Source organism: Plectropomus leopardus, chromosome 21 (genome assembly GCF_026936395.1).
Source record: "Plectropomus leopardus strain MGB_pleo_1.0 chromosome 21, ASM2693639v1, whole genome shotgun sequence".
NCBI classification, from domain to species: Eukaryota; Metazoa; Chordata; class Actinopteri; order Perciformes; family Serranidae; genus Plectropomus; species Plectropomus leopardus.
The window spans coordinates 18,699,716-18,717,244 of record NC_142196.1 but is presented as its reverse complement, the minus strand read 5'-3'; the positions used below and the strand labels follow the sequence as shown (position 1 = coordinate 18,717,244).

General features: G+C 37.8%; 1 protein-coding gene across 3 annotated transcripts in view; it reads right to left on the bottom strand.

Moving 5' to 3' along the window:
- The window catches only part of dnajb6b (DnaJ heat shock protein family (Hsp40) member B6b), a 29,803-nt gene extending 12,404 nt beyond the window's left edge, over positions 1-17,399 (bottom strand). Inside the window, exons 1-5 of one of the 3 annotated variants that reach the window (XM_042510342.2) lie at positions 17,242-17,399; positions 8,231-8,353; positions 7,053-7,162; positions 4,768-4,839; positions 4,411-4,500 (exon numbers count right to left, since the gene is read on the bottom strand). In XM_042510342.2, coding sequence (XP_042366276.1) covers positions 4,411-4,500; positions 4,768-4,839; positions 7,053-7,162; positions 8,231-8,295 — 337 coding nt within the window. In that variant the 5' untranslated portion in view covers positions 8,296-8,353; positions 17,242-17,399. Of the gene's footprint in view, positions 1-4,410; positions 4,501-4,767; positions 4,840-7,052; positions 7,163-8,230; positions 8,354-11,017; positions 11,149-11,260; positions 11,378-17,241 lie in introns of those variants that run through there. The other 2 variants (XM_042510343.2, XM_088071776.1) reach the window with 2 other exon arrangements.
- Between the last annotated feature and the right edge of the window lie 130 nt (positions 17,400-17,529).

The following is a 17,529-nucleotide window of genomic DNA, read 5'->3' as shown; positions in this document are numbered from 1 at the left end:
CCCTGTGGACATGCTACTAATTGCACGCTGCCAATCTGGGTCACCCCAGCAGGATAAGGCTGGATCACTGGCACCATTCGCTGAAAGAAGACTCCTTCTTTAACCTTGAATGTACCGAGGCAGCAAGAAGAAAGCCTCTGACAGAAATCTTACAATAAAAGCACTCCCTGACCACTGATTTAACTGTCTATTTACCCAGAAGAAGACATTAGAGGAGACAGCTCAGCTTTTACAAAGTTGTCAGTAAGTCACCAGACATCAGTGGAAGAAAGAGAGAGGAATGTTACAGGCTGAAAAATGCGGCTTTAACTCTGGAATTCTGGTTCAACGTTTGTGTACATGATCAGTGTACACAAAGACATAGCTGGGAGAAAAGTTAGGGCGTTCTCGCTCTCACACTTTGGTGCTCTGACACAACTTCAAAGGACCTGTCAGGCATAAAGACTGAGATTAAGTCAGCGAAGAATGTGCCACACCTAAAGCCTCACATCGCCACACCGAATCGAAAATGCAAGTTAGTCTGGAACCTCTCTGCTCATTTACAATTTCCTTTGGGTGTTATCTAACAGCTGTAGATTAAAAATGCCTCTGCATGCAACGGGATAGACCGACAACAAATAGGGGCAGCAAAAACAGTAAAGGACATGGTGTATGTCTGTGAACGAGTGTTGCCCTCTTTGCCATCAGAATTATCCTCTATGCATATACAAATTCTAACTATACGCACAAGAAAATAGGCAGCGCAGCTTTTAATAACTACGCACCCAAATTATGGAATAGCCTTCAAAAAGCTATAAGAGAAGCAGGCTTGGTGAATGTTTTTAAAATTAAAACCTATTTATTTACTCTGGCTTTTAATTAATATAATTGTTGCGTTTACTATTTTTGATCAATTCTCTTATTTTTATCATTTTTACTGGTTTCTGTACTTTTTACTTTGACTTTTAAATGTTGTTTATCTTTTTATTGTCCATCTTGTTCTCTGTGTTCCTTTTTTTGTTAAGCACTCTTTGTATGAAAAGTGCTCTATAAATTCAGTTTATTATTATCATCATGACAAGTATTATTATTATTGTTTTTTTTTTTAGTCGACTGCTTTGAAAAATGCCTGAATAGCACTCCTTTTCACTGAGCTAGGTTTTAGCTTTTGTTGGGGTTTTTTTTGTTTTTTTACCAGTTGTACTCAAAAGTAATTGAAATTGGCTTTCAGCTATTGTCTTTTTATTGTTCCAAACTATCGTTATTAACCTTTATGCCAGAGCAATAAAACCTCACTGATTCTTCTGATTCCCAGGCAACCACACCTTTTTACCATACGCGAATAAATAAAAGTGTAACAGTGTAAATGAGTTTTCAAAATGTGCGTGTGCACCATAATATACAAAGTCCAAATACAGCACTTGTCCAGGGAGATATTGTGGAGACATTTTGTGGATATTGTTTTATATTTCTGCAGTATGTCCAAATGAAAGTGGGTAAAAAAGTTTTGTCTACTTCCTGCACATGTTCATTTGAGAATTAGTGTGTGCTGTTTTTGGCAGACAAGTAAATCCTTGTCATCGTGTGAATTTGTCTCTACAGCAGCACACACACACACACACACACACACACGTGCGCGCACACACGCACACGTGCGCGCGCACACACACACACACACACACACACACCCCTCAGTCTGCTCTGAGGTGGGTGAGTGACAGATCCACAGGACCAGCTGGACTGGAGGCTGGATGGCATTTTAAAAATATATCTTAACGCTCTTTTTTGTGTTTGCCATCTTCAGGACAGAAAACCAAAAATGGTTATTTTTATCAGTCTATCTGAAGAAAAATATAGTGTTGAAATAGACAAGACAAGATGGATGTTTAGACATATCCTCTTACCAATTAAGCATAATAAAAGTTGTCCCCAGTTAAAATAGAACTTGAACTTAACTCTCAGTGGAGATAGCATCATGGTTTGGCTTTTTTTAAACGTGCCTTGTTTACTGAAGAGAGTAAACAGCAACAGCTGTGCTACACCACTTTATTCTACCCCTGTTAATAAATATAACATTAACACATGTCAGTTTATAAGAACAATCTGACAGAAAAGATGACTTTCCCTTCAAGTTCTAATTCAGTCCCCTCGTTTTTAAAGTATCATTTCTAATAACTCCCATTTCAATACAGTCCTTTCAATAACTTAATGCTGAACACTCACATGTTTTCCATGTGCTCTGACACATGGAGACACACACCGCGCGAACACTTGGCGTTATTACATCTGCTTTTGTTTTAATACGGAAGCTATTTTTGAAAGCATTCCAGTTGAGTGATGCAGACGTTCAAATCCATCCTCTGCCTGCGTCTGAACTCCATATTTAGAGCTACACGGGGTGAACTTCACATGCCTTCCAATCAGCCTTTTGCTGAACCCAGACAACCCAGGACAGGCGCTAAACTCCTATAACCGAACATAATACAACTACTGACACCTCTGAAACAAATTAACAATCAGGAACTACGAGACGCTGGCAGTGTAACACATAAACAGCCGCTGGTCAACATTGCATTAACGTACTTGTTTATATTAAGCAAGTACTTAAATAGCTTACAAAGTGTGAATAAAAAAACAAAAAACTATTATCTTGTTGCTCATCTGAGGAAAATTTAGAAATAAGTGGTGGACAAAAAAGATGAGAATTATCTGTTCTGAAAAGCAACGGTAACTGCTTTTAACTGCTAATATTTGTTTGCTTTTCTTTTTCATTGCCTCTCACTATATTTATGTTACGCACCAATATAACAAAGCGCATTCCTTGCATGCAAAAACCTATAAGCCAGATAATGATTCTGATTTTGAAACTAATAACTGAGAAGAGGCTCCAAAATGGTTAGAAATAATAAGGCAATTTCAAATTATTGCAAAAAACAAACAAACTGATTATTTGTATTATGGATTAATCTTCCTTTGCTTTTCTTTTTTATTCTAATAAAAGAAAAAAACAGAGAATGTCAAAAAAAAAAAAAAAAAATCCCGAAGCCCAAGGTGACTTTTAATCCCCACAACTGAGAAACTAAAATCAACAAATGTTTGGCAATTTTGCTTGATAAAAATCACTAAGAAAAATAGTTGCCATGGCATCACTGATTAATTGTTTTAACTCAACAAAGATGTAACATTTCTTTGTAAGAAAAAATAAACTATTATATCAGCATTTAATCCCCAACCACCTTAGATGAACTACGGTTGCTCTGTTTAATTATATTTGTATGAGTAGATACATTTATGTTTGTATGTATGTATATATTATTTTGATGTTGCAGTTCTTTTTTAACCTTTCTTTTTGATTTGAAAGTTTTATTAATGCCCAATGGGGAAAACCCTTTGCCTCCTAAAACACTGCATACAGACAACAAATAATACACACTGCATTCACAGTAATCAACAAATAGATACAAAGATAAATAGATAAAATAAATAACACATTATAAGGCCAGATGAATAAACAGCTGAAAGGTGCTGCATCTAGAGACCACATTTGAAAGTGTTCATTAAAAAAACAGACTGCTGCTGGAACAAAAGACCTTTGGAGTACATTTTTGACATACATGTATAAAGATGTGATGCCTCCTGGAGAGGTTGTGCATATTATGTATTTATATGTATACATGGCATACTTTTAATATATGTTATAAATCAAAAATTTCAATTCAATTCAACTTCGACACTGAAGCACCCTTAGTCACTCACTGAATGACCCTCTGAGTCACATATAAAAAAATGTGTAATGAACAACCTTCAAAATACATTTTAATGGAGCGTGCATTACCGTTTAAAAACTATTCTGCAATTATGAAATTGCTTTTTATGATAAGAATAGTGAAAAATTAAGAATATTTTCAAGAAAAAGAAGCTGGAATAAATTAAGAGGTCTAAACCCCAGTTAAAAGATAAAGGCTACTTAATAAAGTCGAGGTCAATATCCAGCAGAGATACTCCGTGTTTTCCAGCATGTGACATTTAGTGGCAGGTGACCTCCCGAGGTGAACAGCACTTAGCGTATTGGAGATGCACATTACAGAGCTGTTGGGGATTAGCACAGGGCTTTACAGAAAGTTTCCTGGGTCGAATGCTCCACATTTCTACACAGCAGGGGCTGCACGCTAACAGCTAAAAGGCCAACTAATTAGCAAACGGCAATATGAATGTTTTACACGATATAAAAGTGGGACCTACAGGATGTTCTCCTTTTCTGTCTCTCCTGAGCCTTCTCAGGTCATCTGTGTATATTTATGACCAGATAAAATTACGCGGCTATTAATAGCAGTTGCCAACTGTGCACTCTTCTTTTCAGTCCCTCTTTCTTCTTTCTCTTTGAAAGCGATAAAACCCATCAGTGCCTCGCCAGAAACGAAACAGACTTACCAAAAAAATCTGCAAATGGATCTCTGCCGCCAAAGAATTCCCTGAAAACGTCCTCGGGATTACGGAATGTGAAGTGATCATAATGGCCTCCTGTAAAACAAACAATAAAAATAAACCACACATCTACTAATCAGACGCAGTATTATAGATGCTGCTATCATTACAAGTCATAAAAAAGACTCAGAATAGTGAAGGAACATGTCACTAAAACATTATACCTGTAGACTCACAGAGCTCATCTTGTTAATACTCATCATATTTAGCCATTTCCATATTAGAACTGACTACTGAAATATTATTAGTCATCTCCATGGCGCTGAGATGAATATTTTGCTATTTCGAAAGTCGTCTCCTTACCTCCTCCTCCTCCTCCTCCCCCTCCTGAAAGGCCGTCTTTGCCATATCTGTCATAAGTGTGCCTCTTGTTTTCTGTTGTGGGAAGAAAAGAAATTTAGATAAGACGAAGAAAACCAACAAACAGATGTTTTATTTTCAACCTAAGAGTCATTAAAGTCTTCACACTGCAATATATAAGTATCAAATTAACTACTCCCTTTCAATTTTTTTTGCTTTTCACTGGGACTAATCACAGTAATCCAAAAAAAAGTCCACATTTTCAAATTATATCCTATTGATGTGCATTTTATGCATTAAATCAATAATTTTGACGATCTTCATGTGGACGTCTTTGCTGTGAGTAACTGCACAAAGCTGCTGTTAAACGGTCACAAAAAGGGCGTAACTATCAGTGTCTGAAAACATTTACACCTCAAACCGTTTCTGACATCAAATGATAAATAGAAAGTAAAACTTAACACCCACCACACAGGAACTCTACACAAAGAGCCACTTGCTTCAGCATAAACAATCCTGACACTGTGCACTGCAAATGCTAACAATACCTGCATCTTGTGACTATGTGAGTGTGGTGCATAGCTACGCCTAATATAATATAACAGGCTTCTGTTGTGTTCTCAAACCTACATCTGAATTCCAGACATGCTCATGTTTTCAGCATTATTCCAGTAAATACACTCACTAAGGAAACAGAAAACTTACTAAAGACATCTTGATTTGAAGCAATTTACCTGCTTAACTTATTTGATGCATGGTAAGTTTGACATAATAGTACTTTTTTTGTTATTGACCTAAATGTATTTTTAAAGCAATGTTTTTTTAGGCTGCATATGTACTTGTAGTGATTAATAATTTTAGTATCTGCTCCAAAACCTAAAGTTATCATACTGGTAAAAGCAACATTTTTAAACTGACACCCTGCCCTAGTAATCAAACGTGGAGGTCCAATCTTTTCTCTAACAGCAGAGATGACAACAAATGCCAGCTTTTAAATGTGAAGTGCTAATGACAAGACATATGTTTTCTTAGAGGCTCAGAAAAACACAAGTCATCACATTCAAAGATTAATTACTTTACAAAACCTGTAATGTGTAATGCAAGGCCTCATGCTCCAAACTAACAAAGAGCAGAATTTCACCTCCAAGCCAGCTACTAAATAACAGCAAGGCAAGAATACCCAAAACTCAACCAAACTGCTGAAACTCTGAGTCAGTCAAAATAACACTACTATCTTATAATCCTGGCAAGGCCACAGTAGATAAAAACAGCCACACAAAAACCATATATGGATGTAATTTGTAATGTTTTTTTTGTACGGATTTGTTGTCATTGTGCTCTGTGTGTCTCTCTTCTTTGCCTAAAATCAACACATTTTGGGATTATCTGGCTCTGGACATATTTTGGCTTTGACATTATGCCTGGACAAAACAATGATAGAAGATCACAGACTTGAATGAGTAACAAACAGTAAGCCTACAAGATAGGCCTCAAGTGGCTAACCTAACCCCACCAGTATTGTGTGCATCATCTAGGGTTGCAACGGAATGAGATTTATAAAGTATGACAAGTGTTTTAGAAAATATTGTGTTTTCACCTAATTACAGCATAAGTTATACTATTATTATTATAATCAATGTTAAAAAAACCCTTAAAATTATTATACCTAAAACTGAAAGCCAATTAAGGAGAAAAGGAGGTGCGCACCTGCAGATTAGATTTTCTATCCGGTTGCCTTTTTTTTCAATACCATAGATAAGCAAATGTACATGTTACGATAACGGTCAATTTTCATTACCCGGTGTTCCTTTAAACCTGTATATCTCTGCAGTCCTAGTATCATAAATAACAGAGCACTTAGCAAGCACAATGGGACAAAAGAGCACTTTTCCAATTATGGAAGAAGTCATAAAAAGGTCAATGAACTTTATGTCTGAAGAGCTAGCAGGTATCTTAAAACAACAAAAACAAAATAATACTAGACTTGACCTCTTCATCCTGTCATGTTGGATTGAGGGCTGACTTAAGGGGCTCACCATCTCCTCTTAAAGTACAATTGGTATTACAAGACAGTATGGGCTGAGGCTAGCTGGTTGGCATGCTTATTTCAAAAGAGCTCTCTGCAACACAATACATAAACGTCTTTGACCTAACATCAAAGCTGTTACTTCTCTACAATCTGTCGATGATGTTTGTTCATTTTTTAGCAACAATTAGTGTGAATCTTACAAACTGCACCTTTAACATGGCTTTAGGACATACTTTCTCCCTCTACAGAAAAACCTTACCATCTGAGAGCACTTCATACGCCTCTGACAGCTCTTTGAACCTTTTTTCTGCTTCCTCCTTGTTGTCTGGGTTCTTGTCTGGATGCCACTTCAATGCCAATTTTCTGTAGCTGAGATACAAAATACCACACAGTTAAAATACACACAGTGACATCAAAACAGAGACAAACACACAATGTATGTCATACACTGTAGACATTCCAAGGGCAGACAGTCAGTTCTTAATACAGAAACGGAGGGTGGAAAATGTGTATGTGTCGTATGTATAATGGACATCCCCGTATTGGAAACACATATCCACATTCAAGTCTTTTTTTAGGGTGGCAAACATGCCTACACCAAACACATAGGCACCCCTTTATGCACTCACATATCGAAATGCATACGTGCACACACTGTCCTTCCCCCCATCCAAGCAGAAATAACAAAGACAGCCTAAACTCCACTGACGTGCAGCGGAGGCTTGCACAGCGGCTTACGCTGCATCAGCTGTTTGTTTCTAAGCCCAGCAGCAGCATCGACAGCGGACACACAAAATGACGTGGACAAGACTATGGACTGAGAGTCAGCCAGCAAAAAGGCTGCACACAGTCTGGGCATTGACTCCGTTATGAGTGTTTAGTGAATAGTCTTTGTAGTCCACGTCTTTGTAAGCATTGTAGCAGATGCTCAGCATTCGCTATCTATCTTCTGTGGTGGAGAACTGGCAAATTGGATTAATAGGTTGATCTGATCAGCAATAATCAATGGTTTCATCCTCTCTCATATGATTTAACTCCACTCAGTGATTTACTGCATTACCCAAAATAACTGAATTTTCCCTGGAGCAAAAGCCTCTCCTTACATCTAAATTCAATTCAAAAGAACCTCTAAACTTGTCAAAACAAAGCGCGTCAGTAGAAACCTGTGAGGCCGTGTAATTAGCTGGAACTGGCCGGTTGAGTGGGCAACCGGGAGAGGTGGCTGAGTGGAGGGGGAAGGTATTTGACAGCGGCAAGGTTACAGGAAGACGAGTGGAAACTTTCTGCATTGCATTCTCTCTGCGCTCTCTCTCCTTGTGTCAGTTTATACAGCTAGAGGGGGATATAATTAACCTATTACACTCTTCTGAGTGGGTGACATTTACCAACAACAGCACTGGGGGAAAATAAGAACAGAAAACACTCAGGAACACTTACGCTTTTTTGATGTCGTCTTGCGTTGCATTTTTCGGCACTCCTAATGTCTGGTAGTATTCCAGCATGGTTCTGTCTGTGTGAGTTTGTAGGTGCCGTTCTGTGCGAGGGTCCTCTATGTGGCCTCTGTGGAAAGAAAGTTAAGTTCTGTCAAGACATGTTAGCTTGGAGAGTTAAAGCCCAAATGGCTGCAGCTGAGCGTAGCCACGTGTGACGGGTGAGATACATCCCATCCAGACATGAGGGGTAAATTTGTAAAAGGGGAGGGAGGGGGCAACGGCATTAAACAGAGTGGCAATGCTCAACAATGTAATCAACTGCACTGAAATAGAGATGCAAGGAGGAGGACAGCTAAGCTAATACAAGCCCAACAAAATTACATAATAAGCAGGTGATCATCCCTCACCCCGAGGCTGTATGAGAGAAAATGTGAATCATGTTTTGCTTTTGAAATTTGGAAATAAAACCGAGGCTTTTTTTTTTCAATGTGAGCTAATGTTGAAGTTATGAATCTGCGCAAAAACAAGATATAACAGGTCCGATGAAAAAGTATCAGAAGACATTCCAGTCTCTACTTTTAGCCCCAGATTTCCAATTTTTTTGCAACACAGAGGGTAACCTGCACCAACACATCATTGTCATCAGTCATGCGCTTAAAATCTCTCCTGCACTCTGTGCCTAGTTGGCTAAGAATATGATAACAACTGCTGCCAACATACTGAGTCTAGATCTAGAGGTAGATACAAAGAAATATGAAAAAAAGCTGAGATTTGACTCTGAGATTCGTGGTGTAAAACATTTCTGCAGAGTACAATCTTTGATGGAGGAAGAGGTATCACAGAAAAATATGTAAGGATCACATTACTGATACAGTACCTCCAAATGAGTGTTCAGGAAACCACCCCCACAACATGTCCATGTCCAGCTGACTAGCTCACTACGCACATAAGTAACATAGCATTACTTCCAGGCCCATCGATGGTAAAAACAATTTTTTGACCCAGTCTAAATTGTGCCATAAATGACACATATGATTTTTACTAATTTAAAATTTTAAATGTCACAGAAGTTGTATATTTGTCATAGTACCATTTAGTTTAGTGTTAAACTGCCTGGTGAACTAAATCTCTCATCGCACACAGTATATGTAAATAACACCGTTATGTTGGCACAAACGTCACATTTTCTGACTTGTGTTTAAACAAGTGATCCGAAACAATGGAAATACATGTTGGAAATACATTTTTTGTCCACCTGTCACTCAAAAGATTATTGTTGTTTTTGGCTGGTAGGGATTTAGCTGGTGGGTGGTGCTAATTTCCAACTCTGTGACAGACTGTATACATAAGGGATGTAGCTAACACTTTGAAGCCTCAAGTTCAGCATTTCTGCCATCTTCATCTTAGTTGTTGGAGCCAGAAGTGGCCATTTTTGGATGAGAGGTTAAAGCTTTGGAGGAGCAGCAGATAGATCTGACTTGCAGACAGCAGCGACGCTTTGAAGACAGACTGTCACTCAAGCTACCCACCCTTAAATATGAGTAAATTTGGGCTTCAATACCAGGTTTTAAGCATGTGCTGTAAAGTTGGCCACTTTAACATGTGGGTCTATGGGGATCAACTCTATTGTGAAGCCAGCCTTAAGAGGTCATTTAATGAAATGCAGTTTTTGGCGCTTCCCCAATGGCTTAATTATTTAGCCGCGGAGGTTACCATTTGTTCAAAACACACAAGACATCACAGCTTCAGGGAGAGAGTTATGTCTGTAGTCCTTCTAACTGCAAATTTGTACTTCAACAGTTTAACAAAAAACGGTGGCTTTCTTGACCTTGAAAATGATCATTTAAACTGACAAACATCATATGTGCACAATTTAAACAGGTTAAAAAATAATTAATCTCTCACTGTTGACTACCATAGATATTTTTTCTAAAACGAAGTCCCATGGTGGACTTTGCCTCTCTGTATCAATGACCCCCTTTTACAGGTTTGGCCATCTGTGGTCATTTAAAGTGACAGAGTCACAGTGGGCAACATCTTTTCTAAACCAAATATAGCCTTTAGCTGCCATCGTCCTCATGTGTCCAATGAAGGTTGCCTTTGCTTATCCATGTCAGTTAATTATGACCTTTATAATACTTTTCACCCTCACCTCTCTTTCAGTGATATTGTGTATATTCCCCAAATATGATGCGCAAATCACGCAGAGGAAGCAGGTTTTTATGATGTTTATTTATAAGAAGATAAGACTTTCCCACTGTTATATATTTTGCTGTGGGTGGGACTGAAACACAGTGTGTCACAAGGTTTCTTTCAACACCTGTACACGCAGAGCAGGCTCTGGTTTTCAGGCTCTGCTCTGTGGTCTGTATAAAGAGGTGGAACTAAGTGGAAGGTCTGTTTCCTCTCTCATTTAAAAGCTACATTAACAGTTATTATCTGTATGTTTTGGCTTGCAGAATCTTATTTCACTTAAAGAAAAAAAGAAGGAAAAGACATCATGTTGTCCTGTTGGATTTCATTCAGATGTGAAGTTTGCAGGACACATGACACCACTTTTTAAATAATAAATGACAGTACATCATACTTAACACTGACAGTTAGTACAGTTAATGCTCTTGCACATAAACCATTTGTTGGAACCATACCATAAAGTCAGCACTTCTATAACAGAGCATAGGGTGGAAAAAATGTAAATAAACATAAATACACACTAATTCTCTTTTTACTGTGGCCTTCCAACAGAACTTCATCCAAAAATCAAACAAAATATACTCGCTAAACATCATACCTAAATTTGCCAGATTTAAATAGCCCTTCTGGATCCCCTTCCACACCTTGATCCGAACAAATAATCCAACAACTCCACACGCATTTGTCTTTCACAGGCAGGCGCAATCATACATCACACAGCAACAGAACAACTAAAACAATAAGAAAGAAGCCAAGAAAACCCGCAGCTGATCATTAATCATTGTGAGATATCTCAGCTATTGCACTAGAAATGATAAACAAACCAGCAGAGACTACTTACACAAGGAGTCCACTGTGTCCTGTTTGTTTGCTATTTATAACCTGTGGCCTTTGCAGTTAGATTGTGTTTGTGTGTGTTGTGAGCATGCGGGGGGTTGGGGGTGTTTGGCACACGGCAGTGCCAGTAAGTGGCTCCTGGTTTAGACATGGCACAGGCACTAAACTCCTCTCTTTCAGACGCCTAAGTCAGGTGGTAACTCAAAATCTCCCTCTGACACTCCATTATCTTTTTCTGTTGAACTCCCTGTTTGCTGATGTAAAATCTATCTAGTCGAAAACCAATCGAATGTCCTCGTTTCTGCCCCCACATCCTAATATAGACTGAAATCTAAATATAGACAGATTTGACCCAGAAAGTCATAATTTTCCTCTGGGTTTTTATCTAAAAACCAACCCAACATCCTGACTCATCATATTAAATGGATCTTCTTTTATCTCCCTCACTTCAGCCATTACTGACTCACCTGCCACCAGCTTCCCTGCAGCAGTTTGCAGTTAATGGACACCAGCGCCTGCTAGGGATGTGGTTACTCACGGTTCTGAGCAGGGTGTGTATGTGTGTGAATCCATGCATGTACGTGCAGATTTGTGCCCCGTGGTAGCATTACACAGCTAACCCAGATCTGATGGATTCCTGCTCCGCTCAGCATGAACTATGCCTCAGTGTGTGCAACAGATGTGGGTCAGTCAATCCCATGATGCCTCAGAGACCCAGCGGTGGTGGTTATAAAAGTGATCAGGTCAGATAGAAGCAGACCATTATTATAATCAAAAATTTCCTGAAATAACCTTCTGTGGGAGTCAAATAAATCTTGTAAATTACAGAACTTCAGATTTTTTTCTTTTATAAAATTGACTTTAGGAAGAGCTGTAGCCATAAATATTTTAACATTTAGGGATTTTAATTTTTCAAGTACATTTCAAGGGGCAAAAAAATGACTATCCACAAGGGTTAGGGTTAGGGTTCAATTTTTTCGCGGATCACCATTAAAAACAACACAATAAGTTGATCGTGGGGAATTTTACTTATCGGAATAATCATGGACATCATGTCCAGCAATGCCCAAAGAGACTGTCGGACAACCAACAATTGGCTCATTTTTTTTTTTTTCAAAAACATGGAGGCAATAAGCAGCTTAACAGGAAATGACCCAAACATTAGCAAGATATTACTAAAAAGTTAGAAAAAACCCTCATGGAAACAAGTTTCAAAAAACTGTAAAAACAAGAAAACAGGAAATGATCTTAGAAAAAATAAATAGAAATATTAATGATAATTTTACGGTATTTTTTTGTAAACTTATCTTAAATATTTAATTGCAATAACTATAAATATAATTATCTGGACTTCTTTTTGATAATTTTCAAGCAATTTTCTCTCTTTCTCTCTCCTCTGATTTTAAGGTACTGCTCTTGTCACCTCTTAATAATTTCTTGCATTTTTCAGGACACTTTATGTCTGATTGCCTTTTTTTTAAAAAAGAAATCACACCAAGGTTTCAAAGATTTAACTGCTTGTGTAAGGTGTCTGAAAACAGCAAGAGGAAACTGACGTCAATCCAGGTTTCAAAGGGTTAACCAAGCATTGGCATATCTAATATATCGTAGATAATCTAATATATCACATATCTAATAACAAAAGATATGACATTTCAAATAGTTAAAAAGTATGGCTTTTTAAGATGAATGTTTTTAACTATAAGGTTGTGTTTCCTGTCTGTGTTGCAATAAAAAAAAATTGTTTCTTAAAGGTATACTTTGCAGGATTTTTAGTTACGGGTTGTAAATGCGCTCCCTAAGAAAATTAAACTAAAAGCCAACCCCAGATTGACTCCTGTTTGCGTTTCACCTTGCTGTAATTGCATTTTTTTAGTTGCTGTGTGTCTTGGATGCCTGCTGCTTACAGTCTGGCACCTGGTCACAACTTATTTATAAAGCTTCGACCTCATTTGTGCACTGTGGGGGTACACAGCCAAATACATCGAACACACAGAGAAAAAAATTAGAAAATAAAGGCAGAGGGTAGAGTCTCTGCAGAAAAAACGCACTGTCACACTCTTCTAATGGGTCATAAGTGATGAGTGAGAAGAATTACTTCTGTATGGGTCACTACATTTGTGGGGGTTTTTTTTGAGGAAAATCCTGTATTTCTTTAACTAGCGGTATGGCTCATTCTAGTATGTTTTGGTCCCATTGTAAGAGTTTTAAGCATATTTTGATGATTATTAGAATAACATTGCTAAGTATTTTGGCCAGTATAATCATTTTATGATTTTTTTTAAATATCTACATCTTCTCATGCCTAATTCAAAGTATATTTTGCACTTTAAAGAAATTATGGCAGTGACAGCCAGTTTGGTGTAGTTGGAGCGATGGGTGGAGAATACACGGGAAAAGCTACTGTAAAATCCATGAATTATTGAATTATTTAAATTGAAGACTGTCAGAAGACAACCTTACAAGTCAACATTACACTGGTGTTTCTGGGTTTAGGGACATAGCTAATCAACAGAAGTTAACAGCACTGGTCTGATTGCAGTACCCATTTTTTTCATGAAGCACCAACTCTGTAGGAGTCTACACAGGATTTTGGGATAAACACTTCCTGACAAGTTGAACAGCAAGAGATTAAAACATCTGTTTGAGTGTGTTTTTCTAGCTGTGCAGTTGGTGTGCCATATTAGGTTTTTCCCTTGAAGAGGCAATATTGATGTAACAATAGATAATGAGACTAAAAGTCAAATGCTTGCAATGGCGAATCAGAAAAAAAAACCTGAGACAACGAAAAAAAAGCAAAGATGTTAGGATATTTTACATTGTATCTACAAACTTATTGAGACTGTCCTTTCAGAATACACATTTTACAAGGCATTATTTTGTCAATTATTGGTCATAATGTACACATGATCAATAATCAAATCCATTACAGAGCATCAGTATTTGTCTTCATGCCAGGCTTGAAGTTTTCAACCACATTCAAAAAACAGACCAAAGAACCAATAGCTTAAATGTATGACAACACAAAATATAGATAAAAGTTTAACTGAGACAAAAGATCACCTTTTAATAAAATAACAATGTCTATGCAGCAGAAGGATGCAAATACTTTTGAAACTGGTGCTAAATGACCAGAGAAAATAGAGGAAAAGTACACTTTTACTCATGAAGTAGAAAACCTACAACTACCAGAATCCACTGTGCTGGGTTGATTGAGAGAAGTTTACCACACATAAAAATCTGCAAAATATCCCTTCAAGTTGTAGTAACAGTTAACATGAATCTACACTATATTTTGGGTGACAGACTTAAAATAAAAACACAAACACGTCAGATATAATTTGACTTCAAAAGGAAAACTAAGCGTTAGCAAAACATAGAATTGCAGATTGTGAACATTTTTGTACTGCAATTTCTTTCACATTTTTGTCAACATTTGCACCCTATACATCTGATGTATTTGTGAAAAGTGAATATTGGTTAAATAACATCAGCCAGCTGATAAATACTGTATTCAAACTAGTGTTTGGAGGCTTTCCAAACCTTCCTTTCACAACAGATTCACACTGACACTCCAGATATCATACAAAACACTACTCCATTTGAAAAATATATAACTATATAACATCATTGAAGGAGATATGTGAGGTTTCCTAATGCCGAGCTAAATTGCTTTATTGATCTTTAATGTGGGTCTATTGTAGGCTAAGTGTGCACTGAGTGGCTATATCACTTAGGAGAAAATAAATAAATTCATAATAAAAATGAATATTGAATAAGTCTCACCAGAAAGTCAATACATGAGTATGAAGATCAGCACCGAAGGTCTACAACGTGACTGGAATTTCCCTAACAACCGGGGCCATCACGAGTCATTATCAGCCCTGTAGTCTCACAACAGCATACTTACTATAAGCAACATCACGTCAGCATCAGCAGATAATCAGGGTATGGCCTCATAAAATGTACACTGGCATTGTAAAAGCTTTCATGATTTCCGTCTGCACAGCAATTCTCCAGTCAATTACCTTCGAAGCAGCCCTAGGTTTTATCTCTTGATGAAAATCTCTGATTGGGCTCAAGTATTTCTGTTTCTGTATGAGTGTACAATTTAGAGCCCTTATGCTTAAAGACCAATTTTTGCTTACGGACTTGATTTTTACCTGCAAACCAAGACTCATACTGTTATAAATAAGTCTAAGTCACCCTCACTGTGATTGCAATCAACAAAGGCAGCTGAAGGAGATCTGCCTGTCCAAAGAGCTCTCAAACACCACTACAAATCTGATATTAAGACAAGAGCACTGGACGAGACAGGCTCTGAGTAGCCGGAAACCAACACCTAACATAAATCACAGCTGACAGAGCAGAGGCACAGATGACAGCTCAACATGACACACTAACAAGCTCGTACCCTACCTGAAATGAGTCATAGCAAAGAGTGATTGAAAAACTACACAGCGTGCACAGGATCAGCAGCTCAGTTTTCAAGGGACTTTTGTCTTTACTTTCTATTAGTAGAAACAAGAGGACACCATCACAAGAGGACCTCATTTACTGTAAACAGCAGTGAGCGTTGTCACATTAGACAAAGAATCCATTGACACTTACAAATGTGTCCAACTTTTTGACAAATTTGTTAACATGTATCTGCTCCTTTTATAAAATCAGGGAAGTTTTTTGTAAAATTGGTCAAATAACTATAAACAAATACTGCTTTAGAAGGCAACAACCCTTCTCATGTTGCAATATTTTATTTAAGATTGAATGTTCAATCACTTTATTTGACATAAAACATTGCCAAATTTGAGACTGATGTTTGGACAAATGATTATTTTCTTAACCAAGCATAAAGGTAAGCAGTAAAGTAAGAAGTATATATTTAGTCCTGTACAGGATTGGGTTTTATGGTAGGAATATGGATATTAGAGTAAGTTAGGTTAATCTAAATTCTGCCAACAGGTAAGTGCAAAACACATTGCATATATATTCACATATCAAATAATGAAATTATGGCTCTGTGTTTGCCTTATCAGCTAGTAGATATAGCAATATTTGAATTAATGTTTGTTGCCTTGGATACTGTTATTTTGCTACGTTTTATTACAAATATAGTAGGCTGTGACATGTGTTTACTCAGTCCTTAAACTACTTCCAGGCTTCTGTAACCAATTTCAACCATTACAGCACACAAACAACCTCTAGCCTTATTTGAGGCAAATACAAACTCAGAAAAAATGGAGTTTCCTTCATCTGTATATAAAATTCAAGCACTTTCTAGAAGCTACCATCAACAGGAAAGTCTAATAACACAAATATGGGGAAACACAGCAGACCGGGGAAAAAAATCATCAGGAAAAACCTCAAGCCGAAATAACATTTTTGAGCTGTATTAACAGACAGCATGGGGATATTTATAAAATAGCCAAAACGTTACATAAGAAGTGAAAGCATCTCTAAAAATAGTCGTAACTTTAATATTGGACTGGCGGTCTCGCTTTGCCAGACCTCCAGCTCAGTTTGGACTGGTGACAGAAACATATAACTATCTTTATATCTTACATTTCCCACAGAATGGTTCCCCAAATGTTCCCAGTTAGCATACACTCTACAAAATATCGGTTTGTATCGCTAACGCAGCTAGCTGCTAAGTTCCCATTATTTGGTTACTGTTAGCTAACGTTGAAGCTAGGCAAAACAATGAGCTACAAACATTTAACGCTCATTTAGGCTAGCCTAATTTAAACTTCAGTCTAACCGCTAACTGAAAACTACATTTGTGGTAAAATAATAATGCTAATATATAATTCATGATGCCGACGACAGCGGTGGACATCAGGTTGCGACACCACAGCATCACCACATGTAGCCGCGGATTGTGTTTACCGCCTTCTGTAAACACATTCAACGGTCATTCAGCAAAGAAACGCCGCATCGACACACACATACACACACACAGCTTACATTTCTGGAAAGAGTACTCACCTTTAAAGAGGAAATGTCCGCTCAAAGGGCCTCTCTTTTGTCGCAATTCCCTCGTCTTCGCCTGAGTGCTGAGTGTGTAACTGCTGCAGCTGGTGGCTGGTTGCTGGTGGTGTGTGGCTGCTCAGAGCGACTTGCCCACTATGCTGCTGCTGCGTTCAGGGACCGTCGGATATCGGAAAGGCCACATAAACGCACAGGAGTGGATTGTGGATACCCTTCAAAACAAACAAAGTAGTTATTGGGGTATAGGTAACCTTTTGAGACCTGGGTCGACATTGATTTTTCTTG